Source organism: Narcine bancroftii, chromosome 9 (assembly GCF_036971445.1).
Source record: "Narcine bancroftii isolate sNarBan1 chromosome 9, sNarBan1.hap1, whole genome shotgun sequence".
In the NCBI taxonomy this organism is placed as follows: domain Eukaryota; kingdom Metazoa; phylum Chordata; class Chondrichthyes; order Torpediniformes; family Narcinidae; genus Narcine; species Narcine bancroftii.
Genome location: NC_091477.1, coordinates 10,629,500 through 10,653,342, shown reverse-complemented (window position 1 = coordinate 10,653,342; position 23,843 = coordinate 10,629,500). Strand labels below are relative to the sequence as shown.

The 23,843-nt window shown below is 38.7% G+C and overlaps 1 protein-coding gene across 1 annotated transcript in view; it reads left to right on the top strand.

The window, feature by feature from the left end:
- Positions 1-23,843, top strand: part of kif3a (kinesin family member 3A) — a 54,477-nt gene that overhangs the window by 22,547 nt on the left and 8,087 nt on the right. Inside the window, exons 6-13 of the mRNA XM_069898125.1 lie at positions 777-916; positions 2,639-2,836; positions 3,513-3,687; positions 3,771-3,863; positions 10,783-10,791; positions 12,051-12,207; positions 17,101-17,281; positions 18,348-18,458. Coding sequence (XP_069754226.1) covers positions 777-916; positions 2,639-2,836; positions 3,513-3,687; positions 3,771-3,863; positions 10,783-10,791; positions 12,051-12,207; positions 17,101-17,281; positions 18,348-18,458 — 1,064 coding nt within the window. The remainder of the gene's footprint in view (positions 1-776; positions 917-2,638; positions 2,837-3,512; positions 3,688-3,770; positions 3,864-10,782; positions 10,792-12,050; positions 12,208-17,100; positions 17,282-18,347; positions 18,459-23,843) is intronic.

Genomic DNA, 23,843 nt, shown 5'->3' with positions numbered 1-23,843 from the left:
AAATATTTTGGTATGGTTTACTGGGTTACATCAATCTATCAATCTCACAGCTATTTTCCAGTCTGGCAATACTGATTTTGATGCTCCTTGATGGTAGTGAGTCAAAGATACTGTGTACTGAATGGAAAGGCTCCTCCATAATTCTTTGATCCCTGTTTAACAAGGCTTCCAGTAAAATTCGTTAATAAAAGAAAGGGAGATCCCAGTGATCTTTTCGGCCATTTTGATGATCCTCTATGGTGCTTTGTTGGACCATACTTCACAATGATGAAGGCAGAGAGGAAACACTCGATTGTGGCAATGCATAATGTTGTCAAGATGGAGGCCGGTAGCCTTGCCCTCCCCAACTTCGTTTGGATTTGCTGTACCTTTCTGATAAATGTTTGGGGCATTTTTTTTTAACTTGGGAAAAATGTCAGGAATTACATTATTACAAGTGCTAACCAGATCCTCTTCTGAATTTCTTTTATATAGAAGCATTATGTTATGGATGGGTTGGAGAATTCAGTTCTAACCTTTGGCATCTGAAAAAATATTGTTACATTTCTGTATTAGTGTTAGAATTTAAAATCATTACTACTCAGCGGTAAAATTGTTTGACCTATGTAGATGGAATCCAGTGTAAAATGTAATATTTTTAAAAAATGGCTACAGTATACCTCCATCTCTCAAATCAGAAGAGGGAGAATTCCACTTCCTTAATGAGAGTGCACCTCAGTTGTGTTTTGCATCTCATTTTAAAAATGGTTATATATGGATGTTTTATTTCCTTCCAGGTTCTGTTGGTGCCACAAATATGAATGAGCATAGCTCCCGTTCTCATGCTATATTCACCATTACTATTGAGTGTAGCGAGAAAGGAGTAGATGGAAATATTCACGTACGCATGGGCAAACTACACCTCGTTGATCTTGCTGTAAGGAAGTGGCAGCATATCTTAGAGAATGCTTATAAATAATGGCAGTATTTTGATTGTGTAATATGATGTATTCACATTTGTGGTCTACTAATTTTAAACAGTGCTTTTGCAGATTTTTTTTAAGCATCTTTAAAATCCTAATTTTTAATTTGTTTTATTTCAATTTTTATTTTTTTCTATTCCTTGTATTCAGTATTCTGCACTGCTTATAAATTCTAGATGCCAATCTTCAAATCACTATTTAAGGATATGCAGCCTTGTTTCTTTTTAAAATTAGTTCATGGCATAAACTCTTCTTGCATTCTGTTCTGATACTCACGAACATTCTTACAATGTGTATATTAACACAGTTCTTGACATAGCTCTGGGTTCTTCTCAATGATGAGCTCCAAAATTTAACTAACATCATGGCCATTATATTTTTGTGGTTTTTTTTTTATATATATATATATGTGTGTGTGGTGTTCTTTGTTTCTGATTAATTGTTCTTAGCCTCTAATAGCATGCCAAGTATGTTTATAAAGTCATCAACTTGAAACATTAATTTTGTTTTGATCTTCACATAATGCCCCCTGAACTCTTGAATATTTCCAGCCTTCTTTTTCTTTGAATTTCACGTGTGCTCTGAGGATTTATTTAAAATTACAGGGATCCCCTGATTTTTGAAAGTTTGCTCTTTGGAAAGACCTACATGAGTACATTTTTCGCTAACTGAAAGAAATCCGAAGAGGATTATTGCTTTTATGAGAAAAGGCAACAAGTGAAAATAGTGCTCAGCAGGCTGTCAGGAAAGAGCAGGGCAGTGAGATTAGTGTGAAGACATAGCAGGCTGAGGGCAGGGCAATGGGATCGGTGTGGGGACATAGGAGAGACATAGTGGGCTGTCAGGAAAGTGCAGGGCAGTGAGATTAGTGTGAAGACATAGCAGGCTGAGGGCAGGGCAATGGGATCGGTGTGAGGACATAGGAGAGACATAGTGGGCTGTCAGGAAAGTGCAGGGCAGTGAGATTAGTGTGAAGACATAGCAGGCTGAGGGCAGAGCAATGGGATCGGTGTGAGGACATAAGAGAGACATAGTGGGCTGTCAGGGAAGTGCAGGGCAGTGAGATCAGTGTGGGGACTGTCAGGAGAGCACAGGAAAGTGGGACCAGTCTGGGGACTGATAGCAGGAGTCCATGGGGCAGTGAGTGGGCATGTTCACATTTTTCCCATATGAATTAATAGTAATTACTTCTTTGCTTTGTGTCATTTCAGCTTACAAAAGGTTTCATAGGAACACTACTTTCGGATAGCAGAGGATACCTGTAATAAAACATTTTCAGCTTGGTAGTTTTTTTTTCCCAACTTTTATGTCAGATCATTGCCTACTTCTAAATTTTGGCTCATCATTTAGATTGACATCTGAGTTTGTGGAAGATGCTAGTTAAGTACTTGAATTGGGTAACCTCTGGAGAGATAAATATTTTGTGAGCGTTCTTTGGAAGGATGGAACAGTTTTTCTTCATACACAAGCTATCTCCCTGCCTGAGTATATGCAACATTTTCTGTTTTTCAAAATTTACCCATCTTCATAATTGTTGAATAATATTGTGTACATTTTATTATTTACTGCCATCTTCAGTTATATTTAGAAAGCATACATCAGTTATAACTTCTGTATTCATGAAAACAGATTTTTAAAATTATTTAAAGAATGACTCCCATTACTTGTGCTTGCAGGGTTCTGAACGACAAGGAAAGACTGGAGCCACAGGGCAGCGTCTAAAAGAAGCAACGAAGATTAACCTCTCATTGTCCACACTTGGTAATGTGATCTCAGCTCTTGTTGATGGTAAAAGTACACATGTGCCCTACCGTAACTCCAAGTTGACACGTTTACTTCAGGATTCATTGGGAGGCAATTCAAAGACCATGATGGTGAGAGCATAATTTCTTCTTATTGATACTTAACGATGAATAAAGGATCATTTTATGAGATTATACTGTATTTGAACTTTGTTAACAGCATTTGTGCCACCAAATGAGTCTATAATTTAAGATCAATCATTTAAAGTAGCGTTAAATCACAATCGTAACACTCGCAAAAGTGATTTTTTTTAGATAAAATAACAAAAATATTTGCAGTTTTCTCTGTCACATACAATGTTGGATTGTTTCTTTAAAAAAAAATGATGGGATGGGATAGTGCTTGGAACACATCTACTTTTAGCTGCAGGATTTGAATTGATGAGGTACACAATTTATTGCAGCTAGCCATAAGTTTCATGCTAATTGATGGACTTTTTCTCTCTCTCTGGATCTTTTCATAGATTTTCATAGAACTTCATTGCTTAATTTTTGAAAAGTCAAAGCTTGCATTACAAAATGTGTTTGTTCCAAACTGCTTTATGATTGAATGATTTCTGATGATTATAAATCACTGAAAGCTTGTGGTATGAGGAGCTAACTTATTTCCACAGCAATGTTTATTGGGGAAGCCTCTAATTTTCCTCTGCTTACCATTTACTCACAGCAAAGTTGCTAAGATTGAGTACTCAGTAACATACAGAGTTGAGCTTGCATCATATTTTCTGTTCACATTTTTTACAATTAGTGTGCAAACATTGGGCCAGCAGATTACAATTATGATGAAACCATCAGTACTTTACGATATGCAAACAGAGCAAAAAATATCAAGAACAAAGCAAGAATTAATGAAGATCCGAAAGACGCTCTATTGCGCCAGTTCCAGAAGGAAATTGAGGATCTCAGGAATAAACTGAAGGAAGGTATGTGCCCTCGTGAAGAGGAAAAATAAGGTGTGGATTAAATAAAAATGTTTTGAGTAAATAAATATTTCAATGATTTGTAGGAGAAGAAATTTCTGGTTCAGAAATGAGTGGTTCTGAAGATGATGAAGATGAAGGGGAAAATGGAGGAGGGGATAAGAAAAAGAAACGAAAAGGTAGTTACTTAAACAATTTTTAATGGCCTTGATCTGTTTTTGTAATGTTAATGGTGCTAGCTTTGTCTTTTCCTCCCCTAATTTTTGAAATTGATATTTGAGATAAACACAAGAACCAGGTCCAAATGTACTGTAATTCTTGCTTGTTCAGCGACGTAATCTAACAAAAAAAGTACAAATTAAATTATCACATGGGGAAAAAAGATAATAAAAGCGGAATGATATCTATTATATTCATTGCATCAACTGCGCCATCTTCACAGTTATAGATAGTTGAAAGAAATGTAACATTACGATTTTGTACTTCTACACACGGTCACATGCCTAAATATTTTCGATAAAGAACAACTGATGGGCCATTGACCTATTGTCTGAACTGATGAATTATTGTAAGATGCAGCACCTCCATCATTATAAAAATAAATTATGCTTATTTTGTTTTAAAACATCCATGCATTTGTTAAACACAAGTACTGCTTCATTTCTGAAACCTATTATTGAAACCTGCATTGCAGATTAAATGTTAAGTCAAGGTTCCGCCTTCATCTCAGATGGATGTAAAATACCCATAAAGGAGAACAGATCAGCCATGATCATATTGAATGGCGGAGTAGGTTTGAGTACCTTGAGTGGTCTAATGCTACTCTATTTTGTTTGTGTTCTTTTCTCTATTATAGCTAACAATTCTTACTCAGTCAACGCTTCATGGGATCTAAAAGTTGCTAATATAACAAAAGAGGTAGTCTGTTCTGCCTCCCAAGCCATTCTTGCCTTCTAATTTGGGTAATTTAAAAGTGCAAGAGTAAATACCCCTGATGGTCGGCACTTTCCTATGTAGAAATCACCTGTCATATGGATATATATTAACTTAGGAGATGGTTACGTGATGGCAAAAGTGATTAGTTTTTGCCAGGTCAAACTTGCCAGAGGCAGAAACTTTTGAAAAAGTTGCATTTTAAATTACTCTGAAGAACAATATATTTTTTTTCCAAAATGTTTTTTCCTGAAAAAAAAATTAGGGATTATATCGACAACTTCAAGCTGAACACAAGGATAATTTCAGATTTGCCATATCATGCACGAAGATAGAGAAACATTCAATGATCTTTTATTGAATTTAGCTTGTTTAATCACGTCATGATGCTGACACAGTGCATTAGTTCAATTACCGAAAAATGTATTGACGCTGATTTTCGTTTGTACTCAGCATCTGATGCCTCTTCAACAATTGTTGGCCAGCCTTTGGCAGAACTGATAAGAATAGAAAATAAAATTAAAGGGATAAAAATAAAGGAGGAGGAGTATAAAATCAGCTTATTTGCAGATGACATCATAGTATACCTAACAGAACCAGAGATATCAATAAAAGAATTACATAAGAAATTGAAGGAATATGGAGGAATATCGGGGTACAAGATCAATGCAAATAAAAGTGAAGTGATGCCAATGAGTAACACGGATTATACAGAATTTTTAAAAAAAGAATCACCATTTAAATGGCAAGCACAAACAATCGATACCTAGGGATCAGGTTAGATAATAACTTAAGCCACTTGTACAAACTAAATTATCAGCCACTAATAAAGAAAATGCAGGAAGATGTAGAACATTGGAAAGAACTACCACTAATGTTGATAGGGAGGGTAAACTGCATTAAAATGAACGTATTCCCAAGGATACAATACTTATTTCAAACATTACCAATTCCCTTAACAGAATTTTAAAAAATGAACTAAAGAGAATAATAAGGAAATTCTTATGGAAAGGGAGGAAACTGAGGGTCGCGTTAGATAAATTAACAAATGGGTATAACCAAGGTGGTTTGCAGTTACCAAACTTGAGAAATTATTATAGAGCTGCACAATTAAGGTATTTATCAAATTTTTACCAGACAAGAGAAAAACAAGACTGGACTAAGATAGAGCTAGATAAAATAGGGGAGAAGGTACCGACTGGAACATATACTTTATAAGTGGGATGAAAAGTTAATGCAATATAAAAGCTCACCAGTACTGCATCATTTACTTAACAAGAAGATCCACTTAGAAAGGAAAAAAAAAACAAATGACCAAATACCAAAATTATTATGCAGAATCCACTAATTCCTTTTATAATAGATAACCTTTCCTTTAGAAAATTGGAGAGAAAAGGAATCAAAAGAATAGAAAATTGTTTTTTGGGAAATAATTCATTAACATTTGAACAGTTGAAGTACAAATATGGAATAACTCATGGTACAATGTTTGCATATCATCAATTGAAAGCTTATTTAAAGGATAAATTAGGGAACAGATTGAGATTACCTGAAGGAAGTAGCTTTGAATATGTGATTACAGACACAATGATAATTAAAAGATTTATAACAAATATGTACATTAAGCTGCAAGATAAGGAAAATGATGAAATAAACTATAAACCTTAACAGAAATTGGAAAAGGATTTAAACATAAAGATCAAAAATGAAGTATGGGAAAAGTTATGTTCTGGAACTATGAAGAATATAATAAACACAAGGTTACGCATGATACAGTATAATTGGTTCTTCTTTGGCTTGGCTTTGCGGACGAAGATTTATGGAGGGGTAAATGTCCACGTCAGCTGCAGGCTCATTTGTGGCTGACATGTCCGATGAGGGACAGGCAGACACGGTTGCAGCGGTTGCAGGGGAAAATTGGTTGGTTGGGGTTGGTGTTGGGTTTTTCCTCCTTTGTCTTTTGTCAGTGAGGTGGGCTCTGCGGTCTTCTTCAAAGGAGGTTGCTGCCCGCCGAACTGTGAGGCGCCAAGATGCACGGTTTGAGGCAATATCAGCCCACTGGCGGTGGTCAATCTGGCAGGCACCAAGAGATTTCTTTAGGCAGTCCTTGTACCTCTTCTTTGGTGCACCTCTGACACGATGGCCAGTGGAGAGCTCGCCATATAACATGATCTTGGGAAGGCGATGGTCCTCCATTCTGGAGACGTGACCTACCCAGCGCAGTTGGATCTTCAACAGCGTGGATTCGATGCTGTCGGCCTCTGCCATCTCGAGTACTTCGATGTTAGGGATGAAGTCGCTCCAATGAATGTTGAGGATGGAGCGGAGACAACGCTGGTGGAAGCATTCTAGGAGCCGTAGGTGATGCCGGTAGAGGACCCATGATTCGGAGCCAAACAGGAGTGTGGGTATGACAATGGCTCTGTATACGCTTATCTTTGTGAGGTTTTCCAGTTGGTTGTTTTTCCAGACTCTTTTGTGTAGTCTTCCAAAGGCGCTATTTGCCTTGGCGAGTCTGTTGTCTATCTCGTTGTCGATCCTTGCATCTGATGAAATGGTGCAGCCGAGATAGGTAAACTGGTTGACCGTTTTGAGTTTTGTGTGCCCGATGGAGATGTGGGGGGGCTGGTCGTCATGGTGGGGAGCTGGCTGATGGAGGACCTCAGTTTTCTTCAGGCTGACTTACAGGCCAAACATTTTGGCAGTTTCCGCAAAACAGGACGTCAAGCGCTGAAGAGCTGGCTCTGAATGGCAACTAAAGCGGCATCGTCTGCAAAGAGTAGTTCACGGACAAGTTGCTATTGTGTCTTGGTGTGAGCTTGCAGGCGCCTCAGATTGAAGAGACTGCCATCCGTGCGGTACCGGATATAAACAGCGTCTTCATTGTTGAGGTCTTTCATGGCTTGGTTTAGCATCATGCTGAAGAAGATTGAAAAGAGGGTTGGTGCGAGAACGCAGCCTTGCTTCACGCCATCGTTAATGGAGAAGGGTTCAGAGAGCTCATTGCTGTATCTCACCCGACATGTTGGTTTTCGTGCAGTTGGATAACCATGTTGAGGAACTTTGGGGGGCATCCGAGGCACTCTAGTATTTGCCAAAGCCCTTTCCTGCTCACAGTGTCGAAGGCTGGCGGCAAAACTCTACATGCCAAACTGCATGAGTTTTTCAAGCTTTGCTGGGACCAAGGAAAACTGTCTCAGGACCTTCGTGATGCCATCATCATCACCCTGTACAGAAACAAAGGCGAGAAATCAGACTGCTCAAACTACAGGGGAATCACGCTGCTCTCCATTGCAGGCAAAATCTTCGCTAGGATTCTCCCAAATAGAATAATACCTAGTGTCGCCGAGAATGTTCTCCCAGAATCACATTGCGGCTTTCGCGCAAACAGAGGAACTACTGACATGGTCTTTGCCCTCAGACAGCTCCAAGAAAAGTGCAGAGAACAAAACAAAGGACTCTACATCACCTTTGTTGACCAGTATAATTGGTTACACAGGGTAAATATCACTCCTCAAAAATTAAAAAAATGGGATTCAACATTATCGGATAGACGGAAATGGGAACAGCAGTACGTGCAATTTGGGCATGTATGAAAGTGAATATGTTTTGGGAAGAACTAAATCAGATATTAAATAAAATTACAAAAAAATCCAGATATTTCTTTTAAGTAACATAAGAAGTAAAGAATTAGGCCTCAAATTGGATAAAGCACAAAAAAAAATTTCATTATGATAGCCTTAGCAGTAGCAAAAAAAAATGTCAACTTGGAAAATGGAAGAGAGCATGAGAATACAGCAAAGGTACATGGAAATGAATAAATGTATTCCATTGGAAAAAATAACATATAATTTTTTTAAAAAAGTACATTGAACAAATTTGGGAACCATACGTGGAACATAACAGAAAGAGCTTGCCTACGACCTCCATCCCCTAAAATGAAAATGATAAGAAGACAAAACAACTAGATTCAGTGTGTAACCAATAGATGACACATTTTTCTTGTTTATTTTCCTTTGTGTGAAGATATTGTTTTATGGTTTTACTGTATTGTATATGTTGAATATTTATGGGTTTTGGAGGGGGGGTGGGAAGAGGGGAGGGAGGGAAAGGGGGGAAAAAAAGGAGAAAAGACCACTGTGTAAATTTATCATATTTTAGTTGATGTGATTCACAATGTGAAAAATAAAAAAATATTTAAAAAAAACAATTGTTGGCCAGCATAGATGGATTCCAGTTGCCCTGATAATATTTTTCCATGGTCACAATATCTTGGTGAAATCTGCCCCCATGTTTGTCACTGATTGAGCCAAGATCAGCAGGGAAGACATTCACGTGTCAATGCAGAACATTAATTTTCAATGACATGTTTCACTTCATGGTTTTGTTGCTTGAAGTCGACTTAAAATATGACAGAAAGTCACAAAAATAAGTTATATCTTGAAAAAAATGTACATCCTTGGAAACTTTTAGGATGATCAGCTGCCCAAAATCCATAAAATACATCCAAAATTGTTCAGGAACGAAGATCTTTGTTGTCCAGTGTTATTTCATAAGATGCCAGATTGCTCTTTCAGACTAGAAAATGCAACCTTTTGACCCACATTTCCTTTTGAAACAAATAATATATCTGGATGATACCTCTTCTACCATATTTTAGCAGCCAGATATCACTTAAATGGCAGTTGTGGTCATCAAGTGACATGTTAAGGGGAGGGAGAAAATGTCACTGTATATGTGTGAAAAGGAAAAAGTGTGTATCATGGCTAATGTGATTTATGGTGTGAAAAATAAAAAAATTAAAAAAAAAAAAATTAGGAACTAAAAGCAAAAAATGCTAGAAGTATTCAACTACCCAACATGTCAAGCTCTAAACCGAGAAAAAGAGTTGATGGTGCAAACGATGACTTTTTCAGTTAAGAGATGTGTTGGTTTTCTCTCGCTGCCAAAGAAAGGACCTTGGGAGAGGGGTTAGGAATTGCTTGTTATGAAGTTAGAAAGTTTGATTAATGAGGTAATTTATCACTCTGATAAGAATCCACTGTTGCCACTGATCCCTGGGAAAGCTTCCCAGGCCAGTGGAACACTTACTGGCGAGTCGGCAAGCTCGTCTTCCTGGTCACAGGAGCTTCCGACGCCATTTCCCAACTCTGAATCCTCCCCTAGGGCTACCGCACACGCACACCTTGGAAGTCAGCCAAGGGAAGGATTCTGAGTCAGCGTCCGGTGTGCTAAGGAGGGAGGGAAGGGGATAGGAGGAGAGAGGAATGCTACTGAGCCCAAGGTTCTTCTCCTGCCTGGGAGGCCACACTCCTTGATGGCGCCAGGACAAGGGATTCTTCCCACTGCTTGCGGCGGGGAGACAGCAGCATGCAGTTTGAGAGGGAGAGTTGGAGAGAAAAGTCAATGGGGACGGTAAGGAAGAAATGGAAAGAGAGAGGGGAGGGAGTTACCTGAAATGAGGAAAATCGTTTTAATTTCATGATGAGTGAATTTTTTGTTTCAACCTGAGGTCAGTTTGGCTCTGAAAAAATTTCAGATATCCTCACTTACCATAAATTTTTAAAAAATAAGTTAAATGATGATTTTGGAGAATCTGATTTTGAATATTTTTGGATGTAAAATTTCAATGTTAATAAAAATATTGAAAAAGGAAAGAAAAGAATTACTGACAAGTCTAAGCCTGTCCTTGATCAGAGTCCTCAAAAGTATCTGGACAGCAGGTTCCAAGGACTGATTTTTTTTTTTGAGAATTGTACTTGTAAATGTGTGAGAATTATAGTCGAGTCAGATTTTTGTAGCAATTTCTAAGTGACCTTGATTGTCTGCTGAACGATTAAAATTGGGGTTTAGAATGTGTACTAAAATGAGTTGCTAAAGAACATTTCTGGAAGTAACTGCAATTACAAAGAAACCTTTCTATTAAATTATCTTGACAATTTTTCTCCAAATTAGTGTTTTAATTATTTTGTTTCTTGAACTGCATAATTAAAATTTGAGAGACGTTTTTTAAAATTTACTTTTACTTGTGACAGTTCATGCTTCATCTCTGTTGCTTTGGCTATTGGTAATGCAAATAATAATGATTTGATTTGTCTTTTTTTTTTCCCCTCCTGCATTCACCTGCTGGGTTTGTTTGGCCTATAAACATCTTCCCAATTCAAGACCAAGCAGGTTTGTGATTTCAACTTTTTTCTTTGCAAGAACCAGATATAGCGCCATTTTAAATTAAACTGCAAACTTACAAAAGATTTTAAGTAGCTCCTAACAAAGTTCATCACATACAACCCTGAGATTCTTTTTCCTGTGGACCAGGCAGTCTTTCAACTTAACTGTAATAATAATCTCCAATCAAGAATAAAAGAAGCATGTAAAAAGAAATGTCAACAAACTGCAATTTGGAAAAAATATATATATGCACAATAATGTGTAAATTAAGAGTCCTTAAATGAGTCTCTGAGTGTTTAGAAGTCTGATTGTGGAGTGGTAGCGAGCAACTGTTCCAGAACCTGGTGGTTCGAGTCATTCCCGATGGCAGTAGTGAGAACAGAGCATGTTTTAGGTGTATAAATTCACCCGTACCACGCCATGATGCAGCCAGTCAGCACACTTTCCACTACATATCTGTAGAAGTTTGCCAAGATTTCTGATGTCATACCAAACCTCTGCAAACTCCTGGAGGAGATGAACTGAGGTGGAAACTGACTTAACAAGCGAGGAAAGATTAGATTGTGTATAGAAATCGTGTTGTATCCCCAAAGAACAAAATCCTATAACAATTAAATTGAACAAACCACCAGGATTTCAGTCCTTCATAATTCTATAGCAGTGATTAGGCCTCATGGTAGATCTTGAAACTGCTCTGGAATGCCCAAATACCTTTTGACAGATTGCTCATATATGAGAATTTTGTAAAGTTCTATAATATCACTATGAATCAGATATTATAGCTTAAATACTTATTTTAAATACCAACATTTTATTTAAAACATATTAATGTACAAGCATCAAATAAAATAAAAATAAACAAGCTGTTCAGTTTTACTTGCACATCTACAGACACTCATGTCTGTACCCCAAATTCTCTAGAACTCATTTTTGAAATATTCTGCAGAGCAAAGCAGTGTTTGTGGAAAGAGAAGCATAGTTGACATTTCAGGTTGGAGACCCTTATGAGAACTGGGTATCTGAAGAAGGGTCATTAGCCTGAAGTTGTTAACTCTTGCTTCCCTTTACACAAATGCTGTCTGACCTTTCGAGTGTTTTTAGTTCATTTTGTGGTTCATGTCTCAGTCATGAGTTTGCTGCACATGTGTGGAAGTCAGAGATGAGTGTAATTATGAAAAAGATTTGTACGCTCAGAAGTAAGTAAATTCAGCCAAATATAAATGTATGATCTACATAATGAGGAAACAATTTATTTTGTGATAAAGGAAAGAAGAAAGTATCTCCTGAGAAGATGGCAGAAATGCAAGCAAAGATTGATGAAGAGAGAAAAGTTCTTGAAGCCAAGCTTGACATGGAGGAGGAGGAGAGGAACAAAGCAAGAGCAGAGCTAGAGAAGAGAGAAAAAGATCTTCTGAAAGCACAGTAAGTTAAAGAATATAAATGCATGATCATTGAGGTACAAGTCATCAAAGTTAATAAAATACATGGGCTCAGATTTTGTTGTCCCAATAGTTTAAAAAAAAATCAGTGTTTGTTTTCATGACTAACATTAGAGTCAAATTGACAGCATTTGAACACAGGCACAAGATTTAAAGAGAACCTGAGGGGCAATTTTATACACAGGTTCATGGAACAAGCTGCAAAAGGAAGTAGAGCCAGGTACAGTGACAAAATTTAAAGGACATTTGGACAGGTACAAAGATAGGAAAGGTTTAGAGGGCCAAATGAAGGCACCTGGATCAGCATGGATGAGTTAGGAGGAAGGGCCTGGTGTGAAAGATTAAAGTTTGCAGATATTGTGATTGAAGTAAAAACAGAAATGCTGGAGGAACTCAGCCAATCTCGCAGTGTCCATGGGAGGTAAACCGACGTTTTGGGCCTGAGCCCTTCTTCATGGTATGGAAAAAGCAGGCAGTGCCTCAAAAAAAGAAAAAATTGGTTGGGGAGGAGTACAGACCAAAAGACAAAAGGTGACAATTTTACATGGAGAAGAGGCCTGGAGAAAGGAAAGATGAGAATTGATTGGTGGGGGAAGAATTTGTATCTGAATGCAGAGCTGAGGTAGAGACAAAGGGATAATGGAAGAAAGAGGGTCAGTCACAGAAAAGGAGACTGGGGGGGGGGGGGGGGGAGAGTTGTTTAATGTAGTTGCATTCTATTAAGCTAATAAATTTGTAGAAAAATCCTAAACTCACATTTTAAGAGGTGGAACAAGTCAGAAAGTATTCACAGGTTGGACATTGTCTTTCCAGAAAGAAGTAGAGTTTTTGATATTGGCTGTAGTTGGTGTATTGGGCAAAAAATGGCTGCAGCAAGATGCACAGCTTCAGCAACTGGAGTTTGAGCTTGACCCTGGTCCTCTGTGTGGATGTGCATAATCGTCCTGTGATTCTGTTTTTATCTGGTTGCCTTCCACATCTCAAAGATATGCAGATTAATTTCTGACACTATCCTTAGTTCAGATGGGTAACAAGAGAACAGGTGGGCATGTAAGAGTAGTTTACAGTTAAGGAATGGGACTGATGGGCATAGATTCAATGAGCTGAATGTCATGCTAATAATACTGCAAATGTAATTTTCTTGTTTAATTTCTGATTTGCAGCATCTGCATCCTTCTGGTGGAAATTAAAAAAAATAACTGCAGATGCTGAAAATCTAAAAAAACAAATGCAGGAAATACTCAACAGGTCAGGCTGCGTATGACAGACTGAAAATTACGATAACTGTTCTTTGAGGGGATTTTAGAATTAAAATAGGATTTTAATGTTTTCTTGAGTCTCTTGTGAATATTTGCTGATCAACTAGTCCATTTCTCCCATCTTCCATTGCTGGAAATCAAACCCATTGTATAAAATTAAAGATATTTAAATTAAAAGCAGTAGCAGGTAATGTAGCCCTTGAGCATGTTCGAATACAAGTGAAGCCATAACCACACCCCATTCCCACCTAGCTCCTTGCTTATCAACAATTTATCAAGTACAGCCTCTAAAACTTTACAACTCTGCCTTCTCCTTCCTTTGAAAAACAAAATTTCAAAATCTTCAGATGATAACCAGTGACTTTAAAGATTATTAGAATGTAATTTAGTAATTTTTAAAAATAAATATTTGCTCTTGATCTGATAAAATTAATTGAGCTTCACAAATAAATAGTAAAACACCACATTTGTGAAGAGGTACTTGAATGAAGAATAAGATATTCTCTAGATTATAGATAATCTGGGAATAAACAACAGATACCGACAGGTAAAACTCCTGCTATCTGGAATTCAAGCAACCTGCAAAAAAAATCGAGATAAATGAAAAAAGAATAAATGAGGATGAATAAAAATTTAAATAAAAGTTTAAAATTGTACAAGTAAATGTTTTTTGAAGCAACACAAAGCTTTAGTGAAGATGGAAGCGAATATTCAGCCAGTGGAGTGCTTTGCTCATGGCAGCTGTTTGAATAAAATGGCCTCACCCAGGATGAAGAGCGGTTTATGTCACTTGCCGTTGGGATGACTCTCTTAAGGTGTCTCCCAATCCCCGCTTAGTAATAGTCTTTATCTTTATTAGTATATTAGGATTTATCTGTAAACTTTGGAGGTGGGGGAGGGGGGGTAATTGTGATGGCGGCACGGTTAATGTAATGGTTAGTACAATATGGTTACAGTGCAAGTGACTGGGATTTAAATTTTGTAATTATGCAAATTACCTGTTAAAGTGAACTTTAAGGGCTGCAATACTGATTTAAAAAAAATATATTTAAAAATTTCCATACATGTAATTAATAAGACTTAAATAAATATTGATTAAATTTAAAATTATAATGATTACATGCTGATTTTAACCCTCCCTCCCTCCTTATACACCCCCCACAAAAACTATACAAAAATATAAATGTGATTATATAGTTCTATGAAATATAGAAAAGAGAGAAAATTAATTTGCTGGCTTGCATGAAGGGTTGGTTCGCACACTGGGATCCTACAGTACTGGTACAACCTTTTTGGGGAAGAAGATTAACACAGGTCTTAAGAGGCTGGAAGTACATTTTATCTATTTACTGCTAAACTTTGGCTTGCCATAACAATTAAAAAAAACTTTACATTTTGCACCCTCTTTTGTCTTTTAAACTGTTTATTCTTAATGCTGGTGCATTAGTTAGGCTTTGTAAGAATGAGTCTCAAGCAACTGGAAAACTTGCTTATCCAGCATCTACCAATCTCCATAGGTGCTGGATATTAGGGGTTTTTAAATTGTATTTACAATATAGTTTATATATTATTTGAATTTAGAAATGGGGGGATTGTTTAGAAGATATGTAATTAATATTTTTCTTATGTAAATCCTGAATGATTTTTCATTTAAATGCAATTTTAATAGATGAGACATTTACCCATATACCTACCTGGAAGATACGTACAGAATTGAACTTTTTAAATATACCATAATGTTTAGTTCTGGCGCTCCATAGTTTCTATTTCAGATTTATTGTGTTTTTACTTTTGCAACATCTGGTTATATCCACTAGATGTAGCTATCATGTCAGTGAAGGGAAGATCATGAGAAAAGTTGCTAGAGTCAGTTATTCAGCCCTTCATACCTGCCTGTTCTGCCACTCAGTAGCCTTGTACTTGATCTTTGCCTCAGCACCACTTCATGAACTAACTTCACCATTCTCAATTCCACTGATGTAGGGGAATTAAAAATGTAATACTCTGCTACGTTTCTAAAAGTAAATCTTGAAGAGTAAATTGAGATCAGTACATTGTTCTGGATATTGGGCCATTCTATTCACAAGTCGCCTTTGTCTCAAATTCCACTTCACTCACACTAGAGACATTGCACTGCTGCTGCGAGGTTGGTTAGGAATGTTCCTGGGCAACTTAGATCATGTTGCCCCAAAACAGGGACTGTTGTAATCCCTGTAAAATAACTAATTGAAGGGATGTCTTGTAGCAGGCCCAACCATGAGTGGTGACTGACCCAGGTTAACACTTTTAGCACTTGCTCTCTATTTTCCCCTTCACAACTTCTTGAGGACTTCTCATTCAGGCCCCAGTCTTCTGTCACTTTTACCACATTCCTTGTGAAGGAAAGTGTGTGCTGAATTTTGCAGTAGCACATTTAAAAGAAGTGGGTATTAACCTCTCATTGCAGAGACTCTTTTTAATGGTATCCAGGATTTACAATGCTGGGAATGTTTTTTTGTGACAAATGATATCACAAATAATTACATTCCACCAGTCCCTTTTGCCCACTTTGAAGTATTTTTCTTTATATTTCCTTCTTCAAAGCTTTTTCAACTTGGCACATGACCTTCGAGTGCATCTTGAGCACATTCATTTTCTCATTAAATCCTGCAGTACATTTAAAATACTGAAGGAACATTTTACATCATTCATCTTATCGATTGCTGCTCCAAAAGATTTTGCAACTGGCAGAAACCTTTTCTCATCTCGAATTTGATCCTTGACTAATCTAGCACAGTGTCTTTTAAAGGCGTCGGAACAGGTCAAGAACTGTGAAACATTGTAATCAAGCACTTTATAGAATCATTGCTATCTAAAAATGGAATTTAAAGCAGGATGTATAAATGAGATAAATCATGTACAGAGAGCAGAATAAAGATTGGTAAAAGACAATTAAACAAGCATTATAACAATGAAATTTGAAGCAATTATTAAAATATCAAAAATTAATATCAGTAAAATTTAAAAATTAAAATTATATTTTCAGGACCAGATAAATTGTTTCAGTTACTATTAATTTGCCACACTATTTAAAATAGACTCAAAATGAAACATAGCAGCTGTAATTTTTTTGTGTCTTTGGAGATAAACTGCGGGACAAATACTGTAATTTATATTAACTCACATTTGGATTAATATACAGTACATAGTTTAATGATGGAAAAATGCATTTAAAAATTGGTTGGTTCAATGGATGAGTAAATCATTTATAAAATTGTTGCAGAAAGAATGTTCTCAAGTATTTTTGTAAAATGTTTGCAAGCATGGATGAAATTTTGCACCAGATATTATTTTCATTTTCCCACGAGGACATGTATTGTGATTTAAGATGTTGGGTTGATTTTTTTTGTACCCATTCACTAAATTTGCTACCTCCCTCTATGTTGACCAAAAATAGCAAGCACAACATTAAGTCTATTAACTCACATTATTTGACTATCTCCTTGTACTTTTCTTTAATGGAGAATTATAATCTGCTTGCAGATGGGTGCTTTTCTTATTCCTTTGAAGATCATTTAAATGCTAATATTTATTACAAAATAATTGTATAATGGAATCCTTTCACTGTACTTCCCAAGGCAAGAGCATCAGACTTTATTGGAAAAGTTGTCAGCGCTAGAGAAGAAGGTAATAGTGGGAGGAGTGGATCTTCTGGCAAAAGCGGAAGAGCAAGAGAGGCTGCTAGATGAATCTAATTGTGAATTGGAGACTCGCCGAAATCGTGCAGAACAACTTCGGAAGGAGTTGGAGGAAAAAGAGGTAATAAAGCTAGTGCTTTTAGCAGTCTTCATACGACAGAATTTAAACCTGACCAAAGAGATTTATCCTGATGATGCACAATTTAAAAGTTGTAAAGTCAAAATTGATGTTGACCTTTACTTGGTTTACCTGGTTTGTAGACACGCGATCAATTTTTCCAATTTGCAAAGTTATGTCCTGAAGTTGTAGGACAATGGAATTGCTCTGCCATCAGGATGAGCAATTCAGTTATTATTAGAAAGGTAGGTAAATTTAGAACACAAAACCCGAGATTTTTCCTGTCAACTTTTCTTTTTAAATATTTTGTTTTCTCAATTAATTACTCGGTATCTCTCACATTTCCACCATCTCCCTTAATTTCCCACTTAATGTCCTGTTCATTAGTATGGGTACATATTTTACCTGATTACCATATTTACATTCACATAATGCATAGGGAAAAAAGATTATATTGGCAGTTATATTCAGGCCCCCAAACACCAGGCAGGAGGTGAACTATAAGATGCAGACAGAAATACAAAGGGCATGTCGTAAAGATAATATCAAAATGATTGTGGGAGATTTTAACATGGTAGGGGATTTGGGAAAAACAGGAATTTACTGGATCACAGGAGAGTGAGTTTGTAGAGAACCTAAGGGATGGATTTTTTGAATAGCTTGTTGATAAGCCCACCAGGGAATCCGCAGTTCTCGATTGGGTCATGTGCAATGAACCTGAGGTCATTAGGGAGTTAAAGGTGTTAGAACCCCTCGGAAGCAGTGACCATAACATGGTCGAATTCAATTTCAAATTTGAAAAGGAAAAAAAATGTTATCAGATGTATCAACTATGGGGGTTTGAGGAAAGAATTGGCTCAGATCGACTGGAAAAGCAAACGAGTCAGAGGAACAGAGCAGGATTGGAAGATCTTTGTACAAATAATAAAAGGGCTGAGGATAATTCTTAACAATGTCCTTGTGCAGCATAAATTGTGTAACAGCTACATGGTAAAGTTTGAAACTTTTCCTGAAAGGTTACATTGGTTCTTTCTTAAAAATCTATTTCTTGCATGTTTTTCATTTAAAGCAAGAACGCCTAGATATCGAAGAGAAATATACCAATTTACAGGAAGAAGCACAAGGTAAAACAAAGAAATTGAAGAAGGTTTGGACAATGCTGATGGCAGCAAAGTCTGAGGTGAGAAAACTGGAAATTCTAATGATATTTCGGAGACTTTGAGATCTTTTTATGTACAATTACATTTATTCCACTAAAACAAAATTGTAGATACACTTAAATATATTAAATGCTGACAATCCAAAATAGGAAATCTATTTCAATAAGGTATTTTGGAACCATATATTTCTTCTTTGGCTTGGCTTCGCAGACGAAGATTTATGGAGGGGGTAAATGTCCACGTCAGCTGCAGGCTCGTTTGTGGCTGACAAGTCCGATGCGGGACAGGCAGACACGGTTGCAGGGAAAAATTGGTGGGTTGGGGTTGGGTGTTGGGTTTTTCCTCCTTTGCCTTTTGTCAGTGAGGTGGGCTCTGCGGTCTTCTTCAAAGGAGGTTGCTGCCCACCGATCTGTGAGGCGCCAAGATGTACGGTTTGAGGCGATATCAGCCCACTGGCGGTGGTCAATGTGGCAGGCACCAAGAGATTTCTTTAGGCAGTCCTTGTACCTTTTATATATAGTATACAAGAAAATCTACAGTTAAAACGTGCAGTTTCTTTCTTATTTATGTCATGGTTAGCAATCTAATTTTCTGAATCTACTTTAATAGAATGCTTCTCATTGTCTGGTTGTCAATGTTTTCAACATTTAATTTTTCAATTTCAGGTATCCCTCATTTCCGATGTTCCCTGGCTCTCTTCTGATCTATCACCCATCTTCTCCCCTTCCCCTTTTTCCCACTCTGAACCGCAGTCAATAACTCACGAGACAGGAGTTATGCAAATAACATGGACTTTTATTAGCAAGAACATGGCAGTGTTAGCCATCTACGAGGCTAGTCCCAATCTGAGCTGAGAGCTGGACAGAAACACTTATGTGAAAGCAAGAAACACTTATGTGAAAGCAAGAAACACTTATGTGAAAGCAAGGGGCCTACTTCCCCCTATAGTGCTGGTCTTCCATACCAGCTAGCAACAACAAGAAACTGCATTCTACATACAAGCATGCAATACCACACTCACAACCACCCCCACCCTTTTTAAAAAATACAAAGGCCGCCCATGACAGACTGGTAAAATAGTGGACTAAAGTCTAAATTAAGAGTACACAAGTGGTGTATTAGTAGTTACAATTACAGGTTGAGTCTGTCCGGTGGCTCGACCGTCTCATCTCCTGCAGAGGTGAGATTTGAGTTGGAGACCCTTGTGGTGGTGATACCCGAATTGGAGAAGGTCCAATAGTTGGTGTCATAGAGGATGGTGTCGTGGGTGGATGTTTGGTGCCATCGTCTGTAGTTGTAAGGCTAGATTCTTGTGGAAGAAAATGGATGTAGCGGGGTGAAGAGTCCCTGAGTGGGAGTGACAATTGTTCATTCCCGTGGCCACAGGAGTTAGGTGGTTGGGAACCATGCGGTACTTGTGTGGGTGGGCTGAGAGGGGGAAAGAGGGCGTTTTGAAAAGAGGTTGAGCTTTGTCAGCGTAGCGAGGTACTCTGTAGGCATAGTAGGAGAAAAATCCCAGACATCTTTTAAGGGCTTTGAGTTGTAGAGACTGGTAGTTCTATGAAAGGGTGCATCTGGGCTGATCACACCATTTTCAACCACCTAGTCCAGGATAGACAATTTAGTTGCATGGAAAATGCACTTTAGTTAATTGTATGTGTGGTTTAGGTTCTGGGCAACTTTGAGAAATTTGTTGAGATTAGTGTTGTGTTCCTGTAAGTTGTGACCATATGTTGTGACATTATCTAGGTAGGGATAGGTGGCGGTTAGGTTATTGTCATCCACCATGCGATCCATTTCTCTCTGGAATACAGACACTCCGTTAGTTACCCCCAAAGGGATGTGGAGAAACTGATACAGCCTACCACCAGCTTCAAAAGCCATATAGACACTTTCAATAAATGGGCAGCTGGTGATAGACAGATTTCAGGTCTATGGTGGAGAAAACCTTGTAGTGAGCTATTTTGTTCACCATATCATTTATTCTTGGTAAAGGATAAGCATCCAATTGAGTGAATTTGTTTATAGTTTGGCTGTAATCGATAACCATCCGATTCTTTGTCCCTTGTTTTACTACTACGACTTGAGCACGCCAAGTGCTGGGTTCGATAACGCCTTCCTTCAGTAGTCACTGTACTTCTGATTTGATGAATGACCTGTCGGCAGCAGAGTAGCACTGGCTCTTGGTTACTATGGGTCTGCAATCGGGTGTGACATTGATGAATAGTCGCGACAGGGATACTCTCAAGCGTCGAGAGGTTGCAGGAGGGTTGTCCGACTACCAGAGGTGGGTGAGGTCCATTGTAAGCTAGGGTTATGCTTTCGTGCCAGCACTGAGAGTACAGGGACACAGATTGGGTAGGATGAGCAATCAGAAATCTTTATATTCAATGCCCTTAATCGACAGGTCACAAGACAGTAGCCATGTACCTCTGCGGTGTGGGAGCTAAAGGCTAGGCAAATTTTACGGTCAATGTTGCGCACTTCAGGAGCACAGAGGGCAGCCACACAAGGATGGTTAAAGCTCTCAGTGCTTCCACTGTCGAACAGGCAGTTCGTAGGGTGTCCATTTACTTCTATATTCAGCATGGAATGGGTTAAATCATGGTTACTTGCCAGATTTAGCTCCAGAGAGACCAGTGTTGCAACATCCTGTCATCATGTTGCTCAGCTCCAGGGTATGCTGCCCACCTAGACTCGCACAAAGCATTGCGAGCTGGTGGGAGTTCCTGACGTAAGCAGGCCGAAGGGATTGATGGCTGTTCCCGCTCTTCCCCAGAGAAAACAGCAGTCTGGGTGCTCCTTTTAAAGAGCCCTCTGCAAACCTTTCCATCACGACCCCTCTTGCCGCATTTAACACACACAGCCTTGCTAGCAGCGCATCAGGATCCCAGACGCTGAAGTAGTATTTCAGTTGATTTCGTGGAGCTGTAGCCACATCAGAGCCAATGGTTGAGTCTTGATTCTGGCCATTCGGGCAGAGTATTGAGCAGAGTAGGGGCACCAGGCAATGATTCAGCAGCCTGTTCAGATGAGTAGATATCCCTTCTCAATGCAAAGTCAAAAGACTTGGCAATTCTTATAGCTTGATTTAAATCCAGCTCACCTGTCTCTACCAGCCGCTGTCTCACATAGTTTGATTTTACTCCAGAGACCATTTGAGTCCAGGACCAGTATGTCAACAAATCCTTCAGCACTCTCACCCCAGGTCACGAAGGGTCAGGATAATGTCACTGATTGACTCCCCCTTCTGCTGCTTGCATGTAGCCAGCAAGTGTTTGGCATGCACTTCATTCTGCAGGCCCACATACTTTTCTTCTCAGAACAGTGATAGTAGCCGAATAAATCTCTTTGTCTCTCATCAATACGTAGGCCTAGGTGCCTATCCTGGACAGAAGTCGGGGTAGCTTCTGCTCGTCGTCCACTATCCCAGCCACATTTAAAAATGTTTCCTGACACCGCAGCCAAATGATCAAAGAGAGACGCAGCCTTCGGGGCTCGTGGGTTGGGTTTCATAATTTCCTCCATTCTTACCAGAGGGCACAGGCATCTGTTCTGGTGGTGCAGGAGGCTGCACTGGCTGTGGAACTTGAACATGTGCTGGTGCTGCAGTCTCCAGAGGAGGGACCAATTGTTGAGCCTTTGGTCAGCAAGCCTGCGCTCCTCCGACTGCTCCTTTGCCTTTATCCTCGGGTACTGCTTTCAAAGTCGTCTCAAACAAAACTTGCTAATAAAATTGAATCGCAGTCAATAACTCACGAGACGGCAGTGTTACCCATCTACGAGGCTAGTCCCAATCTGAGCTGAGGGCAGTGGACAGGAACACTTGTATTCAAGCAAAGGGCCTGCTTCCCTCAGTCAGCCTATAGCACCGGTCCTCCATTCCAGCAAGCAAGTACATTCTACATACAAGCATGCAATGCCAAAGATCACCACACACACCTGTGCCAACATGCCACCAATTTAATTTACCCACCAGATTCTTCCCCCCCTCCCTCAATGATTTCATTTGTCCTTCACCTCCCCCCTGGTTATTACTTTGATTTCAAACTCCAGCATCAGTGCCCTATCTTCCTATTTTCCTCCACCTACTGTCTCCTCCTCCTCCTTCCTCAGACTGATCTTACACCATCTGCCCTTCTCTCTTTGGCACAATCACTCACCTGCCTCGGTTATCTTTCACCTTTCCTAACTGGCCCCTGTCTCACCCCTCCCTTTTTTTTAATTATGGATTTTCACTCAACATGGAGCTACAAAACAAACAAAATCAAAGAAACATCACAGATATAGACAATAAAAAACCAAAACCAAACTACACGTTGAATACAAAGAAAGAAGAATCAACACATTATCTCAATTATCAAATTCTGCACTATTGTTTATGTACAAAATTACACACCATGCTGATCCCTCAAAGTGTAGGAAACAGAAAAGAGAAAAAAGAAAAAGAGGAAGACCCCCCCCCTCCCCAAAGGAAAAAGAAAAAGGGGTAATTCTCCCATATGATGTGACAAAATCATCTGTTTTCCACATACAGATGAAACATTATGTGATTCATCTAAAGCTTATTTCCTTCCTAAAGGGATAAATGTCTTGACATAGACATTGCTAGGGGTACTGGAGACAGGAAAGGGAATTATCAAAGGTTAAATACGGGTTCCATATTCTTAAAAACAATTTCCAAGGTTGTAAGTAATCTTCTCCAGTGGGTCCGACTCAGTTGGGAATCAGATTTCCAAGTAATGGCTATGGATTTCTTTGGCCACCTCTTCTACCCTCTCTTCATATTGGGCATCACTTCAGTCAATTTTGAAAGATTTTGACAACGCCCTGTACCTTCACAATCTCCCCCCCCCCCCATGATCCTGCTCAACCTGCTGTCCTTGCAACAGATTGTGGGGTTTTTTCACTCCAGATTCTAACATCTGCAGTCTTGTAGATTAAAATTTAAGATTGACAGTGTAACAGTGTTGATTTATCTCAATCTGAGGCGCCTGCAAGCTCACACCAAGACACAAGAGAAACTTGTCCGTGAACTACTCTTTGCAGATGATGCCGCTTTAGTTGCCCATTCAGAGCCAGCTCTTCAGCGCTTGACGTCCTGCTTTGCGGAAACTGCCAAAATGTTTGGCCTGGAAGTCAGCCTGAAGAAAACTGAGGTCCTCCATCAGCCAGCTCCCCACCATGACTACCAGCACCCCCACATCTCCATCGGGCACACAAAACTCAAAACGGTCAACCAGTTTACCTATCTCGGCTGCACCATTTCATCAGATGCAAAGATCGACAATGAGATAGACAACAGACTCGCCAAGGCAAATAGCGCCTTTGGAAGACTACACAAAAGAGTCTGGAAAAACAACCAACTGAAAAACCTCACAAAGATAAGCGTATACAGAGCCGTT